The sequence below is a fragment of the Cardiocondyla obscurior genome, linkage group LG27 (assembly GCF_019399895.1).
Source record: "Cardiocondyla obscurior isolate alpha-2009 linkage group LG27, Cobs3.1, whole genome shotgun sequence".
Lineage (NCBI taxonomy): Eukaryota > Metazoa > Arthropoda > Insecta > Hymenoptera > Formicidae > Cardiocondyla > Cardiocondyla obscurior.
In genome coordinates this window covers 1,135,196-1,154,321 of record NC_091890.1, presented here as the reverse complement: position 1 = coordinate 1,154,321, position 19,126 = coordinate 1,135,196, and the positions used below count along the sequence as shown (strand labels likewise).

General features: G+C 41.3%; 3 protein-coding genes and 2 long non-coding RNA genes across 5 annotated transcripts in view; 3 read left to right on the top strand and 2 right to left on the bottom strand.

The window, feature by feature from the left end:
• Nucleotides 1–549: 549 nt before the first annotated feature.
• On the top strand, nt 550–9,154 carry Eys (eyes shut; the record flags this gene model as incomplete). Its single annotated transcript, XM_070673198.1, has 15 exons — nt 550–731; nt 961–1,109; nt 1,192–1,302; nt 1,372–1,479; nt 1,575–1,688; nt 4,461–5,262; nt 5,407–5,800; nt 5,926–6,233; nt 6,367–6,577; nt 6,679–6,830; nt 7,050–7,186; nt 7,284–7,529; nt 7,703–7,900; nt 8,073–8,301; nt 8,418–9,154. Coding segments are annotated over 15 exons (3,393 nt in total), but the record flags the coding sequence as incomplete, so codon positions are not given.
• Nucleotides 2,243–4,106, bottom strand: LOC139112285 (uncharacterized). Its single transcript, XR_011547361.1, has 3 exons — nt 3,002–4,106; nt 2,635–2,884; nt 2,243–2,543 (listed from the first exon to the last, which is right to left on the bottom strand). It is a non-coding gene; the product is annotated as an uncharacterized lncRNA (long non-coding RNA).
• L(2)k14505 (ATP synthase mitochondrial F1 complex assembly factor 2 homolog l(2)k14505) lies at nt 8,502–10,184 on the bottom strand. Its single transcript, XM_070673225.1, has 6 exons — nt 9,854–10,184; nt 9,596–9,789; nt 9,380–9,490; nt 9,107–9,287; nt 8,915–9,030; nt 8,502–8,793 (listed from the first exon to the last, which is right to left on the bottom strand). Exons 1-6 carry the CDS (start codon nt 10,008–10,010, stop codon nt 8,647–8,649), a joined length of 906 nt encoding a protein of 301 aa, XP_070529326.1. The 5' UTR covers nt 10,011–10,184; the 3' UTR covers nt 8,502–8,646.
• Nucleotides 10,185–10,679: 495 nt separating this feature from the next.
• LOC139112286 (uncharacterized) lies at nt 10,680–11,468 on the top strand. Its single transcript, XR_011547362.1, has 3 exons — nt 10,680–10,762; nt 10,835–10,940; nt 11,020–11,468. It is a non-coding gene; the product is annotated as an uncharacterized lncRNA (long non-coding RNA).
• An 848-nt stretch (nt 11,469–12,316) lies between these two features.
• The window catches only part of LOC139112264 (rho GTPase-activating protein 20), a 166,401-nt gene continuing 159,591 nt past the window's right edge, over nt 12,317–19,126 (top strand). The window contains exon 1 of the mRNA XM_070673185.1: nt 12,317–13,183. Coding sequence (XP_070529286.1) covers nt 12,992–13,183 — 192 coding nt within the window. The 5' untranslated portion in view covers nt 12,317–12,991. The remainder of the gene's footprint in view (nt 13,184–19,126) is intronic.

Here is a 19,126-nt window from a genome sequence, read left to right as displayed (position 1 = left end):
TAGTGACGTGACTCGAAATCGTTCTATTGCTCCGGTTTAATCGAATAATAGTTCTTTATATCGAGGAAATTAGTCTTTGAAAACAAACTCGATTTCTTTTAATCTCATACAAAGTATATACGACTCAAAAATTTATATCTATGAATTTATAATTGTAATACATTTATAATTGTATTCATTATAATCATTAATGTTTCTAGTATTTTTTATCAATTGATACTGTTTGCTAACGCTATATTATTTCACATAGAGACATTTCCTTAGTGTAATAAAGTAGAAGTATTATTTCAAACGCGATTAGTACCTAGTATTTACGTTCAGCCTACAAGATTACTGCGTCATTCAATATAAAGCAGGTGGATCTATATTTTATTGATTTACATCATGTAAGAAGTATAGATCCTCCTGCTCTATTACACGATGTGTAGCAAACTTAATGTATACACACGTTTACCTATACTCCAGCTCGCGTGCACACATCATATACATTTACATGCTGGCGATAAATTGACATTTGTATATGTATATCATGCTATAATCATGTTGTAAAGGTATGTAAGACTACTTAGGCCGGCTTATAAGTGGAGTTACTATTCGTCGCCAATGAAGACCGCGTGTAAAGATATTTTCGCTCTGATAGTACTATCAACCGTGACTACGATGTATGCATTAGGATCAGATTGTAGCGGGGATCCTTGCATGTATGGAATTTGTTTGGACAACGAAAACAGGTACATACAAGATTTTACTCTTGATAACAAAAGCGTCTCAATCTGATTGTTATAAGTATAATTTTCTTAGACTCTGGTGAAAGATAAGATAAAGATAGGCAATCTAATACAATTATTCTTGTTAATATTATAATATTAATAAATTATTTAAAGATGCGTTAAAAGAAATTAAAAATAGAAAGAGACGTATGTTTTAATTGATTTTTATAATGTTTTATGGACAACGCAGCACGTATTCTTGTTACTGCATTGATGGTTACACCGGAATTAATTGCGAAATTAATTGGGACGAATGTTGGTCAGATCCTTGTCTGAATGGTGGCACATGCAACGACGGTGTCGCGGCATATAATTGCTCCTGCCCCGACGGTTTCATAGGTAATTTACTTTACTTCGTTATAAATTAATTAATATAAGAGAATGGGTAAAATTAAATAATATAGTTTTAAATGATAAATAGGTGTGAACTGCGAGCAAAGATATAGCGAGTGTTCGAATCATCCGTGCCTTAATAATGGTACCTGCGTCGATTACGACGGCATCACTTGCCAATGCTTAGATGGATACTCAGGTAAAATACACGTAACGATAAATGCGTCTAAAGTGTTTCTTTGTCGCTACTTTCCTATTCTATTTTCAGGAGAATATTGTGAGATCGACGCCTCTGTTTGTAACGAGACAATGTGCAAAAATTCTGGCGAATGCGTCGAAGGTCCTGGCTTTTCATTTTATTGTCAATGTCGCGAAGGTAGAAACTTAAAATTAATTACATGTGTAAAGAATATTTCCTACATTTTGTTATTTTATTGCTAAGATTTTTTTTTTATTTCATAATTTGAAAAGGATGGACAGGAGTTCTTTGCGAGGTCGATATTGACGAGTGCTTGGAATCACCGTGCAGAAACGGTGGTCTATGCATCAACATTCCATCTTCCTATACCTGCGCTTGTTTATTCGGTAAGTGAATTATTCTCCGGTTTAAATATCAAATTGTTTTCTTACTAACAAAAAAAATTGGTGTGCCTACGGTCAATTAACGATCGACTCGGGAACGAACGATCGTTTTTTATACTTCTACGTTATTCTATTCAACGTTTTATGCTTCGAAAAAAGGATTTGGAAAGGAAATGTGATGTCGCGAACAGAAATCACGGAGCGTCCGACTTATTTAAAATGCGCCGCGTTCGGTATTTGCGACTCGCTTCACTCCCTACCGCCTTCAGCCGGTTCGGACGACCGCCATTATGAGACCGTCAGTTCTGCACCTCTCCCGCCTTCGTCGTGGCCGAGATTTTCATCTTGTTTTAAATAAGTGATTTGTGAGGAACTTGAGGAGAATTAAGTGCGCGGGGGACATTTAATCTGACAATGAAACGTGGTGTTCGACATATCGCGGCTCGTCGTTCGTTCTACCGACGGGAAAAATCAAGGAGAGATCTCACTTTACATCGTAACCTAATTTTTGTGTCGAGATCGAGGATGATTCGAGGGAAAACTTGGCGGATGTAAGTAATGCTACGAATATCGAAAGTGCGAATTTATACGATAGATAATCATTCGTCGAGTTTTTTTATTTTGCTAGAAGAAACTATGCGCATGTTTTGTGTGCGCTACTTTTCAACAAGTCTCAATTCGTGCGCGTCATTATAATTGGGGGCATTAATTTATTAGAATAATTCCTATACAATTACAATTGAGTATCTATAGTCGACGACGTGTTGCCGGTTCGAAAGATTCAATTACAAATTACGAAAAAAAATCGCGCGACTTACCAGTCTGTAAGTTTCAGCGGAGTTATAGTTCTACCGGTGACTGCAACATAAAATAAAACATTAAATTAATATCAAGGTAAAGCTTCATTTTGATAAGAATTTTCTATAAAGAAAAAAATATTTATATTTACCTATAAGTTGATCCGCCGATGTACGATGCCCATCCTGAGCCTGCTCCTCCTCTCAGTTGCGACGTCGTGACGAGTCGTCCTTCCGCGCACGAGTCACTCGCGAATACCGACCGTGAATTTACTCGCGAAAATAAGTTAACACTTCCGCGCGTTATTTTTTCGATATTCCTGAAAAAGAAATTCCTGAAAACAAGTTACAGACTTACCGAACTGCATGAGCGTCAGCGGAGTTGTAGATTTCTGCCGGTGGCTGTAACATAAAAAGAAATATATTATTGTAGACGTGTATTTCAGTTTAAAAAATTGATAAAAAAAAAAGTAGAGGAAATCTTTTAATAAAGATTTTATTAGAGAAATTAATGCTTACCTAAAAGTTGCTCCGCCGATGCCTGATGCCTCCTGGTGGGCCTGCTCATCCACTCAGATGGGACGTGACGAGCCATCCTTCCGCGCACAGGAAACTCGCGAACGCACTTCCGTAAAAAAAGAAATCGCAAAACAAACGCCCGAGAATTAGCGGCACTCCCGAAGCGACCGACGAACCTGCGGTTCGTATAATTACTGATATCGGCGTACGGCACTTTAAGTTCTCACACGACAGTTCGCTGCGCAAATTTAATCTGGATTTTCAGTTCATATAAAGTTTTGACCGCAAATATTACAACTTCGATGCTCGCGTATCATTGTCCGATTACAAGTTCTCACACGACAGTTCGCTGCGCAAATTTAATCTGGATTTTCAGTTCATATAAAGTTTTGACCGCAAATATTACAACTTCGATGCTCGCGTATCATTGTCCGATTACAAGTTCTCACACGACAGTTCGCTGCGCAAACTTAATCTGGATTTTCAGTTCATATAAAGTTTTGACCGCAAATATTACAACTTCGATGCTCGCGTATCATTGTCCGATTACAAGTACACGAAACTATTATGACGAACTAAAGAACAAGACTGTCCATTATGTATTTGACCGGTTGAAGGTCGCCGGATGGACCACGGTGGTCTGTAGAGGTCGGCGGATAGACCACGACGAAGGTCTGGAGGTCGGCCGATGGACCACGGCGGGGGTCTTGAGGTCAGCAGACCACTGTACAGTTCATAGGACTCATACGGCTAGGCGAAATATAGATACACGGCGATAAACCGCGAGAGAACACACGCAGATGCTTCCAGAACCGATGCACTGCTGGCTCTGCACGTGGTCGGCGGATAGACCACGGCGGGAGTCTGGAGGTCGGCCGATGGACCCCGGCGATCTGTGGAGATCGGTAGATGGACCTCGGCGGGGGTCTGGAGGTCGGCGAGTGGACCACGGCGGTCTGCAAAGGTCGGCGGATAGACCACGAGGGGGTCTGAAGGTCGGCGGATAGACCACGACGGGAGTCTGGAGGTCGGCCGATGGACTCCGGCGGTCTGTGGAGGTCGGTGGATGGACCACGGCGGGAATCTGGAGGTCAGCAGACCACTGTGCAGTTCATAGAACTCATACGGATAGGCGAAATATAGATACACGGCGATAAACCGTGAGAGAACACATGCAGATGATTCCAGAATCCATGCTCTGCTAGCTCTACACGTGGCCGGCGTATCTCTCTACTGCGCATCCGGTCGCAAGGGTGATTAGGTCGATTAGGTCGATTAGGTCGATATCGATCGATATCGATCAGGCGATTCACGGAGCACTGTGATTGGTCGACGTGCTAGGGTTAGGTTCTGTTACCCCTCCGTTTCGTTGAGCGACGTTTAAACCAATTCTGGCGTCACACCAATTTTTTTAATTCAAGAATCTGCAAGAAAAGTGCAATTGTTATTTGTCTTACAGGTTTTACTGGCAAGGATTGTGACAAGGCCGTGGTACCATGCAAGGAAAATCCTTGTCAGAATGGAGCAGTATGTTTACTCGAGGACGATCATCCAGTTTGTTACTGTGTGCCTGATTATCATGGTGCACTTTGCGAGCTAAGATACGACGACTGTGAATCGAAATTCGCGCAATGTGATAATGGAGGTACTTGTGTCGACGGAATCAACATCTTTACGTGCTCGTGTCCACCGAATTATGGTGGTCCCATGTGCGAGTACAATTTTTCCTCGACTACTATTCTGGAAAAAGAAGACACATCAGAGGGAACTAGCATAATTAAAACTACGACCACGGCCGTAGTTTCACCTAAAGAATCAACAACAATGATGGATAATGGATCTCTCTCTTTATCATCCATGTCAACTATGAGCTTTGCCATTTACTCAACACCTCCAGGAATAAGCAGTTTATCTTATACAAAAAAATATACGATTATGGAAAAGACTACGACATCAAGATACGAAGGCGAGAGTTCCAGTATTAGTGGTGACAGTAGTATTTTTCTTACTGAAGTTCCATCAACAAGTTCAGATCCAAATGAGCTCGTTACACCAGAGTCTGTAACAGTGTCATCGTCTGCTGTTACCAATGATTACTTCCACAAGACTGAATCAGAAAGTACTGAAGTTTACTTGCCAACCGGGAGATCGATCCACGACGGTGAATTTACTAAGGAGCCTGGCGATCATAATCAGACAACAAAGACGTACACACCGTTTTCTAGTAGAGTAGACGAAGGCGCAACGGAATACACGACAAGGTAAAGAGCATTCTGTTAAGAATACTTTTATGTTCTTTTTAAATAAAAATTAAATAAAATAAAAATTAAATAAAAAAATAAAAATTAAATTAAATATTTTTTTTTGCTGCGTTAACTTTATTTTTACCGTTTTGTTTTTTTTAGTTATCGATCTACAATGGATACGAGCGAAGGCCAAAAGAATGATAGGACTGTCACAAGTATTATGAATCACACCACTGATTTACCACTTTCCATTGATACCACATTTCGATATATCACAGATTCCGTACAGAACAGAACATTTGATCTCGAAACTACGATTATGGATACGCCAAAAACTGTTCTGCCTTTAACTACCTCATCGTCACTGCCATCGGTATTACCTTCAACAATAAAATTTGATACTTCCACATCTTCCCCGGTAACATCTACCATACCCTCGTTAAGTCAAGCTACCGTTAGCGGCGTTGAAATTAATACCACAGAAATCAGTACTTGTCGCGGAAGTCAATGTTTCACAAGTGCTACCGCATTAACTCCGCGAAATGTTACTGAAGTAAGTATACATATAAATCTTTTATTCATTTTTTAAATTAATTTATGAATAAAATTTAAATAAACTTGAAATTAACCTTTCACGAAAATAAAATATGGCTAATAATATCTACAATTATTACTTAGTACGGGGACGGATGTAAGACAGATTCCACTATTACGCAGGCGGCCTTTAACGGCAAATCTTTCGTCAGACAACGCGTCGAAGTAATTACTGAAAATAAAAGCGCGACGCTTCGAATCTACGTAAAACTTAGAACGGCATTTAAAAATGGAATTATACTGCACGTTTACTTTGACAACGAAAGATATTCTTTAGTGTATTTGGAACTTGGATCGTTGAAGTTTCAATTTTCTTGCGGTCTAGAAACTATGTTACTTGGTGAAATCGATGCTATTATTGATAATGGATACGAAGTGGACATCGATATGAGGTGTGCATTTAATTATTTGTTCAATTTTAATTTATATTTTTTTATATTTTTGCTATTCTAATTAATAACATAAAAAAATTATTTTTAAATAAAATTTTAATTAAAAGAAAAATTTCTTTATGTTCTGATACAGCTTTCAATACGTTGCCAATGACGAGAATGAGAAATGTTTTGCCAAATTGCTTGTCAACGGCACTATGGCTGTGACTGGCGAACAAATACTGCCACAACGGGGAATGGTTCCAAAATATGCTAATTTATACATAGGAGGCATCCCATTAACGTTCTCACATTATTTTCCTCACATAGCTATGGGATTTATTGGTTGCATGGATTCCCTGAAGGTATGTTTTAATTTTTTATTTAATTTTTTATGATATATTTTAATAATCACAAAAGCTTTGTCCATTTTTTAATCCGATTAAGAATTTAAATTTTGTTGCAGGTGAATGGTATTACGCGACATTTTATTCATGATTCATTAGAAACATTCCAAATTGAAGAATGTACGTCGTTTTTATGTTTGTCAAATCCGTGCCAAAATTTCGGCGCGTGTGAAGAAAGCGAGGGAAGAATTCGTTGCAAATGTATAGCAGGGTAAATATATGTTACTCGTCAATCAACTTATTTTTTTTCACATGTAAAAACAAATGCAGGAAATACGTAATAAAATTAATTATAAATGTCAAATTAATTCTAATATTAAAATAAATATTTTTTTATAGTTGAAAAATTTCATTTAACACTGGCTAATCTTTACGTAAAAAAAAGAACGTTTCTTTTTAAAATCAAAGTCTAAATAAAAATTAATTACAGGTACACTGGACCTTTGTGTGAACATTCAGCGTGCAACGACAATCCCTGCTCGATGGGCGCGACATGCGTAAGCTCGCCAGGAACTGGTTTCATTTGCGTTTGTCCACTCGGTAGTCGCGGGCTTTTCTGTGAAGAAGGTAAGTCGTAATAACGTTCAACGTTCTATAGATGCGATAGCGATACAACGGGCAATGCAATGAAGTTCTTACAAAGTTGCTTGTCGGATTTTCTCAGATGCTATCCTAGTGCGGCCGGCTTTCTCGGTCCTTGTCCCCGGCTTCTCCTCGTACATTGCTTACGGCGTGTCTACTTCGATAAAGGACACAATGGAGCTGAAGTTGCGACTCATCCCGCGTACTTTTGATCAAATCTCTCTGATAGCGTACCTCGGACAGAGAAGCTCGCGCCGCGATGTCTTGGACCATCTTTCGATAACGTTCGTACGCGGCTACATTATGCTCACGTGGGATTTGGGTTCCGGTGAGTGATCAATGAATGTAAATTGGGATCTTCTACATTCAAAGTTCTCGTATTCTTTTTTTTTTTTTTTTTTTTTTTTTTAATTATATCTAAATAACGTATGGATGTTAAGATTATCTATGAATAGAAATCTAAAGGACGAGCAATTGTACAACAAACTTTTTAATATATAGGAGTGCGAAGAATCTTTACTAGCGATTCATTGGCCTCTCTGAACGTGGCAGGATCGGTTGGTAAAAGTAAAACGTATACTCTTCGAATTGGACGGAGAGGCAAAGAGGCATGGCTTGCTGTAGAGGGTCTAAAAAACGTGACTGGTCAGACAGTCGGATCTATGACTCAACTCGATGTATCGCCTGTTCTCTATATCGGTAAGTTGCTGTAGAAAAGAGTAATTCGACATTTGATATAATGTCAGCAATTAAATCGTCTTAAAAAAAATAAAAAAAATAAAAAAAATAAAAAAAAAAATGTAATTCTCTTATACATATATTTTATATTGAATTAAATCATTTAAACAAAAAATAAAATTGTTCTTTCTAGGTGGTTATAAATCCAAGAATTTCGAAACGTTGCCGCACGATCTACCTCTCCATACTGGCTTTTCTGGATGTATATTCGATGTCGAATTACGCACAGACACAACGATTCTTCCATTGACCGGTTCTAGTCCTGCTACTGGCCGCGGCGTAGGTGAATGTAATCGTAACGAATGCATTCGTCACTCGTGCAAGAATGGTGCGGTGTGCCTGCATCACGGAGCATCATATAGGTAATACACGATAAACTGGATTGTTTTTTTTTTTTTTACAAAATAATAGAATACTTTCAGATAATAAGACACGTTATACATCTTGTCATGTATTTAATTGTTCTTTAATTTTTCAGTTGCATTTGTACCAAGGAGTGGGTCGGGCCTGATTGTTCCATTCCTATTTAATTAATTGCCGAAAATTACTTTTTAGACGGGCATAAAGGTTATCTCCCAGTTTTTATTAATTAACACAAAGGGAATAATTGATCGGCACTGATGTTATAGACAATGTTATATCACAGTGAAAAGTTGTTTTTACAAATTTTATATTTATTAGTAGTGACTTTAATAATTTAAATAGGACTAGCTTACATTAGGGGGATCATTTTTGGGTCGAGAAGTGGCAGAGTGGGAATTTAAATACACAAATAACATTGCTGCCGATAAACGAGCCTGTAGATCTTGTTTGCTGTATTCATGGTGCCATTCCACGTTGCCCCAATGAGAAGTCTAATGAAAAAACATAAGTGATAATACACATTAGAAACATATTAAAAGTATATAATAAGAATGAACAACAGAGAACAGGAATTTTTTAAATCAAATCAATATTCAATATTAAGATGTACACCTGATATTCTTCTTCTAGGCGTGAAAGATTTACAGCTTCTGGAATATTAATTACTCTTGCAGCTGTGGCAAGAGTTAACATAACTGATTTTAATCCATCTACTGCATATACAAGACCTGCGGGGAAATAACAGTTAATACAGATAAAAATACAAAATTATCTGCTTCTTTTTTAGCGAAATGTGTTCATTACCATAAATGCTATTGAAGTTATGTGACAATAAATGTCTCGTTAATTCAGCTTTTGTTTCCATAGATACTGTAGGAGCTTCTATACTCTGAGTTCTTTTAATATCCACATTGTAATTCTCGCAAAACCAATCAACTATAGGTTCCCACTTTTTAATTTGTAACTGATATAGCTCATCCACTTCCTAAAGTAACAAAAATTATATTGTAATTCAGACACTGCCACATTAACAAAAATATTTAAAAAAAATTAAAAGAACTTGGAATACTGTCTTACGCTCGAGTAAAATAGAATTGTATCCATCTCTAAACAGTTCACTATGTAATTAACCAGATCTAGTTTTGTGTAGTTATGTGGATTATCCAATACAGTGTTGCATAAAGCAGTCTAACAAAAAAAAAGAAAATTATATGTTTATGCACACTGAAGTTATAAAAATAAGTAATGTCAAGGCTGTTAGTGAACTAGTTAGATAATTACAACGTGTCATACCAGGTGCATACTTCCTCTGTCAATTGTTTCTTTCTGTGCATCCCATTCAGCGGCTACGGCTAAAGCCAAAGGTTTGCTGTTCACCTCGAACACTCTACCCTGCGGCGTCTTCAGCTTCCTTTGATCCAGACTAATCTCAAACTTGCTGCCACTCGAAAGTATATTCGTTCTTTTATAAAATCGTTTTACAGTGGCTACAAGTGTCAGATTATTTTATACCTTCAATAATAATTGTATTTACCAGAGCTTGATACTTACCCATATTTCTTACAATCACGGAAGCTGGAGCGAGTTTACGGCGTGCAAAATAATGCGTTGTATTAATTAATTTGTTAAATACCTGCGACATTTTATTAATTATTTTATTTTTTTCTTTACTCAAGACATTTAGAAGGGAAGGAACAGATGTCAACATTTACTATAGCGAACTACTAGCGGAAGATGTCGCTCTTCCTTTCATCGACGTCACAGTTAGTACCTCGAGCGCTCAACAGATCGCATCACCGACTCCTCGGAAGATTCAACGGTCGCAAGTCGCAACGACAAGACGCTTGCACCGGATTTATCCACTAAAATCCACTTAATTAACTTCTAAATTATTGTTACTTCGAGATCAACGCCGCCCGAAGAAGTTTGGAGACCTAGGTATGTCACTTTAGTTATGCGTAATATTTTTTTATCTGATCAATCTTTGCTGTGACGTATTCAATATTTAAATATATTTTTTAACTCGCTCTCGTGGGAGTTTCAATTTGCTCTCCGAGATTTTTTATCTCGGAATAACTTGCGGACGATCGATTATATTTTTGTTACTCATGTTCGTGCGGCTTTTTAGGTCGACGTCGCGGTTAATCGACGGCGCTGGGAGAAAAAATTGGTCGCGCAAGGCCGCCGCACTTTTTGCACAGCCGGCCGAGAAACCGTTGAGGAAATCGTAAGAACGGCGAGGGATCAAGGGTGAAAGGTGCGAATGTCGCTTCCGCCAAGCTTCGCCTCACATATGCGCGCATGTACGCAAACGCGCGCACGGATTCGGACGTTAATTTCACGTTGAACGGCTACCTCCCGGCGAAAGGAAAAACGCAGATTAGCCGTCGATTTCACCGATCTTTCTCAAGGCAAGTAGCAGCCATATTGAATGCACGGCGCAGCGTCCCTTTTTCCAACGTAATTATTCCCCGCCATCGACAACTTAACCGCCGAATTTCCAATCTTAACGAGCGATTAAAAATTCCTCAGGTCGCAGCGGCTAGAAACCCCAGAAAGAAGGACTCCCGGTGAAATCGTGGGTCCAAAAACTTAGCACCTTTTCGCGAAGAGCCTTTGACGCCGAAATGTAAATCACGTACGTATACGAGCGTGGACTTAACAGATCGCAGATCTTTTTTCTCTGCCGCCCGTAACCGTGATTTATTAAATTACAGATTAATCCGGCGATCGAGACGACCGTTTAAGTACGAAGCCACGTCACGAATGCGCGTGCATGCGTTCGCGAGCCACCGATGGATATCGAACGGCGAGCAACACGACGAAGTTATGCAACCGAACGTGCGACGCGATCGGCGTAGAAATGCGCTTTCTAATAGGTCTTCGTTATTCGCTGGCGAGGAAGGAAACGCCGGGCGACGCTGGGACGCTCCCGTCGACGACGCCGGTCTCCGCACGCGGATATAAATTCCTGGTATGAATCACCGTCGTTCCGCGATGCCTTTTTTTTTGTATTTTTACGGCTCGCGGGTGCGCGCACTTCCCGCGGCTTCCGATTACGCGTCCGACGGGTTCTCGCGGGCGAACAATGGCTTTCGCCTGAAGAAACACCGGATGTCGCGATGCACCTCGCCTATTCAACATCGCGTAAAAGCGCAGCGAAGTTAATTGCTCTCGCGGAACTCGCCCGGCGATATCGCGCCTCCGCGAGGATCCGTTCCTCGTCGAACGAAAATCGATTCGTTCCGGTTTACCCTCCGCGACAAGATACGGGTTTATTTTATTGTCGACTTTGTGGAAGGAGGAAGCGGGATTGTTCGATGGAAAGCGAGACCGACTAGACCTACAGTCCTAGTTTATTTTTAATTGGAAACGAGAGTCTGCTCGATTACCCTACTAATTGATCCCTAAACTTAAATAAATAAAAAATATATATATATATTATTGTTAAGAACAAAATACGACGCAGCATCGTTTCCAACAATCTCTAGACAATCGAAAAAAAAATAGTTTTATTTTACATCTGTTAAGGTTAAAAAGAGGTACGGCGAGAAGTTGCCGCGGACCGCAAGGTGCAGTGCGATTCGACTGTCTCGCGGCGACTCGTCAATTACATCGACCGGTCGAGTGTCCGCGTAGAGAAGAGAGTCGTGCAAGTGGAGCCGGCGCGAGCACCCGTTACATCATTTCGTACGGCCGGGCGACGCTAATTTCCCCGCAGGGACACGTTTTGTTTACCAACGGCGCGCGACTGTTTCTCGGCTCGACGAGAAGGAGAGGAGGGGAAGGGGAGCGCGGCGGGGGAGGCGCTGCGCGCCGCGCGACGGCAGTTAGTAGTCGGCTGCCGGTACGGACCGCGTGGTAGGAGGCTGCCGCGATTCAATTCAGTCGAAGCGCGTCAGGCAGAGCGGAGCGAGCTGATCGCCAGGGCGGCGGGAAACTGGTTCGGCGCTCTCTTTTTCCGCGCCTTGATTTTCGACCCCCCCGACCAAGGACCGGAAGAACCGGAGGGGAGGTGAAGGAAAGTCCGGCGCCCGCAGGTGCGCGAACGTGACCGCGCGATCGGCGCGACCCCCCCCTTCTCCACCCCGCGCAGCTCCGCGAGGGAGGCTTGTGCGCAGCTCGGTGCCGCCGTCTGTGTGAGTGCGTCGCCAGCATCCAGTCGGTTTTTACGTCGCGCCCGCGCTCGGCTCGTCTCTCAACGCGCGCGTCCCGGGATTGTTCAATCCGTGGCAGCGAACCCGAAACGAGACGAGACCCACCCTCTTTCCGCGTAGCGCCGGGTGATCCGCGAAACGGCGAGGGTACGCCGCGTCGCCGAAGTACCTGCAGGGCCGAGCTCGCGCGGTCGAGTAGCGCGAGTCGCTTTTGAAACCGGCGGAAAATGCAAATGGCGCCGGTGATCGCGGTACGTTGGACCAGAGTGGTATTCGTGGTCGGCGAATTCGGTGGACAGTGAGACAATCCCCCTTTTCGTTCCCTCGACGTCGGTACTGGGAAGCAAGGGCGCCGCGAGATGGACGTTGGCAAAGACACGGAGGTCGTTCGAATAATCACGCGTCAGTGCGAGTGTGCGGCGACGAACGCGGACTCGGACGGTGCCGCGCGTTAACCATGATCCGCGAGTGCTGTGGCTGGTAGGGAGGGAAGGACGACGACGACGACGACGAAGGAGCCCACCGATCGAGAATGGAATTCGGCGGGTACAAGGGCACCGGACCCCGCGTCAGGCTGCGCCGGCGCGCGGAATTGGGCAGGCGGCTCACCAGGAGGCTGTCCCTCGTCGCAAAGATGCCGGCCGCGATCCTCAGCAGGGCGAACCCCCCGGACCCGAGACCGGTCGAGATCACGGCGATCGCGCCTGACAAGACGCAGCTCACGGTGAGTTATTAAATGCTCCGTTGACTTACAAACCTGCATGTTGATATCGGCCCGGGCGATAATCCCTCGCCCGGGCGTTCACCCTGGGATGCGCCGAAAAACACCTCGTTTCTCTCACGCGCGAAGAGTCCTGATTACTTGAAGTTAGTATCGTATATAGTTTATCGCTTGATATTTAAAATTATTCGTCGCCGTAAGCCTTTAAGACTCGACGAAAGGCACGTTGGATTTAATTATTCTTTTACTTCATAATTAAAGTACTTTGGAAAAATATTTTATTTGCTTTTGAATATTTTTAAGTATTGAATAAATTTTATAAATTTAAGTCGTCGCCGTAAGCCTTTAAGACTTGACGAAAGGCACGTTGGATTTAATTATTTTTTTACTTCATGATTAAAGTACTTTGGAAAAATATTTTATTTGCTTTTGAATATTTTTAAGTATTGAATAAATTTTATAAACTTATTAAGTCGCATCCCAGGATTAATTTTGTAGTTGTAGAATTTTGTAGAATTTGCAGTAGCGAAGTAGATATTTTATATTTAATATATGTTTGATTACCATATTATCAAAATGAATTGCACATAAAATGTGCTCACGACGTTATTTTGAATCTTAATATTCAAATCTTAACAAATAAGAAATATTAAAAAAAAAAAAAGAAATTATCTTAGAGCCCGCTTAGAAAAATTTAGCGAAAGTAAAAATTATTTTTTTGCAAAACTCGCCGTTTGTTTACGATACGAAGAACCGAGTCCTTGAGCATTTCGCTGGCCGTGCGAAAGTGCTTTCGATATATAATTACATAGATAAAACCGATCCGGGATAACGAGCCGTCGTCATTTCGCGCGTAGCTCGCCTGTTGACATCGCTAGGAAAACTTCACGCCGCGAATTTGAATCAGGAAGCCGGCGTAAATTCCGCTGTAGAAATCGAAACGGAACGCGCCGCGACGATCAACGTAGCGGGACGCTCGCCTCGTGTGCGAGCGGCACATATTATAATCGCGCGAGTAAAAGGTGTTACCTTCGATATTTAATACGTTTCCCCGTCGGGAAGTTTCGCGATCAATTCGCGTCGCTTTCTTGCGCGGCATTGTCAAACGAACGCGTCGCCCTCGACGATCACGTTCTCAAACTCGTGTCGACATAAAAATCAGAGTCGGGAAAGAAAGAAAGAAAGGAGGAGAGGGGAAGAGAAATAATTAAAGATACGGAGATAAGAAACGTCGACGATCGAGCACTTTGGCGAGGGCCGATATACAAAAATCGTCTATCGACGCGGATTATTCATCTCGAATGATACTCGAAAGAAAAGCCTTTAAAGCAGGAAGGTAAAACCGGATGAAAAAAAATTCGGAGGGAAGCTGCGGATCGAGCACTTTGACGAGGGCCGATAGGAAAGAATCGTCCATCGACGCGGATTATTCATCTCGATTAATGCTCGAAAGAGAAGCCTGCGAAGCAGGAAGGTAAAACCGGATAAAAAAAAAATTCGGAGGGAAGCTGCGGATCGAGATTAATAGACTGCGCGTACTTACGACTGAATTGGGTGGGATTATTTCGTTCCTTATACCTGCGATTATTTTCTACTCTTATCCGCGTTGCGGGCAAGAGATGCCGGCGGATGCGTGCGAATCAACGCGAGTAACGTCGTTTTCACACTTGCTCGTTTGCGAGGAGGAGCTGCGGATGCTCGGGAGGGAAATAAATCCACGGCACGCCGATATACGCGGGTTTCCGCCGGGATCTCGATGAAGGAAGCGCGTGTATACGTTTCATTGCGTCGTTCGCTGAACCCTGACGTCTTCTCTTCGTAATCGGTCGTAAGAAGGAAAGCGCGATCGATGACCGGTGCTTTCTACTCGCGACGAACGGTCTGCGTCTCCTTCGCTTCGTTTTTTTTTTTTCTTTCCTCTCCCGTCGCGATCTGCTGCTTGTCTTGTCTCGGACCCGAACTGGGTCTCCGGTGATCGAGCATGCAAGACCGATAAGATTTTACGGCGCGCGTAACGTTCTATCGGCAGGCACCGTTGATTATCGCGCTCGCGATTGTACGATTTCCTTTTCAAGTCGGTCCATTCGCTCGGGAGACATCCGAATGTCTTGCAAGTTACGTCTTACATTAATCATAGATAACGCAAAAATGAACGTGCGGTATGAAATTTAATCGCTGAAGAAATGCCGTTTATTCCACGCTCGGAATCTTGCCATTTTACGGAGATATTTTTTTCTCAAGGCTCGTCGCTATACGTTACAAAGATTTCCATAAGAGATTTATTTATTTTTTTTTTATTTTTTAAATAGGTCGGCAAACAATTTGCACGGTAGTATCAGGTCACGACGCGGCGCGGACAATTGCGACGCTAATTTAAATCGCTCCGCGGTAATTAGCACGTTTGGCGGCGCGGTATCGTAATAAAAATAATCGAGAGACGAGTTAACGGTATCAGCTATACACCCGGGTACTTAAAGTGGATTGCCGTTTCGCAATTCACTCGTAACTCTAAACGCACGGGATAATTGCGACGCGGCTACGCGTCGACGGCGTTCGCGCGAGAGAGTAAAAGTCCGCGGTCAGTTAAACGCCGATATCCAACCGCAGAGGGTTAAAGGAGATTCCCGTCGAACCGCACCGCACGTGCGTCTGTGCGCGACACGAAAACGGTAATCGCCAATAATATCGCTAATGCCGCGCGGACCGTTGCGTCGACGAACTTTTAGCGAGGCTCCCCCGGACGATCGCGTGATAAGTGGCGCGTGTGATTTACGTCGTAATTACTTCTGATAACGTCCATGCTTGACGTGTGTGCGAGCCCGCAGACAATCACAGTTGCTACGATTTCTCACCGTTTTTCTTATCAGTCAAAAGTAACCCGCGACCGACTATTTCCTCAAAATTATAATCGGCTAATTATAATTTTTTTTTAATCTTTTAATTGATATTAAATTAGTATCGATTGTTGGAGAATTTTTCAAAGCTTCGATGACTATTCCCTCGAAATTATTTAATCGGCTAATTAAAATTTGGTTTATCTTTTAATTGATATTAAATTGGTACCGATCGTTGGAGAATTTTTCAAAGCCGCGATGACTATTTTCTTGAAATTATTTAATCGGCTAATTAAAATTTTTTTTATCTTCTAATTGATATTAAATTGATACCGATTGTTGGAGAATTTTTTAAAGAATCGCGACGGCTTTTAGGAAAGCTTGAAACTAGTTTGAAGAATTTGGAAAGCATCGGCTTTTATTCTCGCCACGCGGCGAACATAAAAATTATAAAAGCTCTCGGACGGGGGGCCGTTTTAGTCGTTATCTCACCCACCTATCTCGAATTATAATACGAAATAAAGTACATATCGTTGCGCAAGAGTATATGTCAAGCGAGACGAAATCACGCCGTCCTTGGCGAGTTGAGACGCACTCGTAAATCGCTATTTATCCGCGAAGGTATTCGAAGTATCTTGAAATATTGGCACATAAAACGCAAGGACGGCTCGACGTTTCCGCGGTCACCTAATTAGCAATCGCGTTGTTGTGTCGCGTTGCCCCGATGACGGAAAATTCATTGCCGATGAATTATGCGACGCGTAAATGATGCCGCGTGCGTGCAACGACGTGAGCGAGACACCCCGATGTACCGCAGATAAAGATAATCCGTCTAAAGTATAGCGGATATCGGTTTCTTAAATAGACCGCACATACATGCTACTTGCTCGCGCGAACTCCTTACATTTCAAGCGCGCTCGCTCCGCGTCTTCTTTCGAATAAATCGTATTTATCCTCTGCAAGTTCTGGAAATTTTTTCGCACAACGTAAGTAGACGTTTCATATTTGTGGCTCGAATAAACGACGTATGCGTCCGAAGTCTGCGCGAAATGCGGGTGTTTTGTAACGCAAAGTGTTTCGTATTGGTTATCACAGTAGAAGTTATTTAAAGAAATAATTTTTTCTCCGACAATTTGACGCGTGGAGAATTTTTAGTTGGCGATATTAGGAGTTATAGGCGCGTCGATTTTATTTTTAAACTTTTAATGTTTTTTTTTTAATTTTTTTATTTTTTTATTTTTTTTTTTTAATTTAAATGACAATCGAAATTAATTAGTTACTCGCTGTTTTCCATCTAATTCGCGTTTATACATTTCTGCTTTGTATGCGGGCAACTTTTGCACGGCGTTCTTACGCAAGTTATTGTCGTGATAAAATTCTCCTCTTCGATACGGACGTTCGATAGTCTCCGGGAGAGATACGAGTTTCATTCTAGCTATTATGGTCATTCTCAGACGGGAAATTGAATACGGCTCGGCATTATGGCATCCTTTTTAGCAAATGGGAAAAGGTTAACAGGATGGTCGTTCGGCTGAATGGGAGAAAGTGATGTTTGTGTGATAGCCGCGGTTACAGTCCCGCGATCAGGCCGTTCGAAGGTTGGTGTGAGTTGTGTCAGTTAGCCAAGTTCGATTCTTACTCATTACGTACCCGTTTATTAGCCCGTACACATATCCGAGCCGCATGCGGCTCGGGAAACGGCGCGGTGCAAGTATTTTCACTCGATTCGCGACTAATATCGTATTATTTCGTTCACGCTGACAAGTAAATTATCCCTCGACGCGGATGAAGCTCACTTGTTAGTCATTATCTAAGTCCAAGACGAATTACTCGCGCACGGGTTTCATTCGAATCTTAAATATAATTAAATACATAGTGTCGAGAAAGCATCACCTAATGCTGGCGTTAATGTCATATTATTAAAGGCGAAATTGATTTACCGTTTTCGAAAAGCATTTCTCGTGAATATTTCCTTCATCGACGGAATTTTTTAAATAATTGATACAAATTTCTTTTTTACTTGCCGCACATTTGCACGAATTAAATTTTTATCTGATAAATAATTTAAATTTAAAAAAACGTATGTAACTTTTTTTTTCTTTTTCTTTGAGCACAATTTGTTAATCGAACGTGTTTATTCGAGCAAGACAAAGCTCGACTTATAACGAGGGATTTTAGATTCGTTTTTTTTTTAAATAATAATTGATACAAATTTCTTTTTTACTTGCCGCACATTTGTACGAATTAAATTTTTATCTTATAAATAATTTAAATTAAAAAAGACGTATGTAACTCTTTTTTTTTCTTTTTATTTTTCTTTTTCTTTGAGCACAATTTGTTAATCAAACGTGTTTATTCGAGCAAGACAAAGCTCGACTTATAACGAGGGATTTTAGATTCGTTTTACTGTATATGCAAATTGCGCGATTGTTCGATCGTCCGATATGAATGCCCGGCGGAGATAATTCCTAGTGTAAACGAGAGAAAGTAATACTCGAATTAGATCTCCATCCACGTTTATCACGACGCGATTAGACCGCGCCGTTATGGTTGTTATACTTACCTCGGCTTCATCGAGTCTCGATTCGTCACGCACCCATCAGTTATCACATACACATCTCTGCGTTCTTGCGTACGTATCGTTAGATCGATTCTCGTTACAGGCTGAGTCAATTAAACTCTGAGATAAAGAACATTACTGGAACAAGCCGCTCGGTGATACATATTAATATCGGGTTTCTGGGAAAAAAAGAAAATAAAAAAAATTGAAAAGAAAAGAAAAAAAAAATAGCATATCATTACTCAGTCAATTTTTTATCAGTGACTCAGCGATGGAGTAATTTCACGCGTCAGAAAACTTTGTAGAAAACAGTGCAATTCTTTATTCGCAAGCTTGAATTTAACTTCCTTATTAATTCCTCGAGATTGATTTATTTTTAATTTAATATTCTAATTATCTGGAATTAATTTTTAATTTTTGCAAAGCGACAAATTAATGAACTTAGTGTCGTTTTTGATTAAATACTTTTTGATGTTCTTTCTCGGTATCGTTTCATCCTTTATCAAATTTACTCTCGATTAGCATTTTGTCATTAGCATGAGGCTTCTTTTT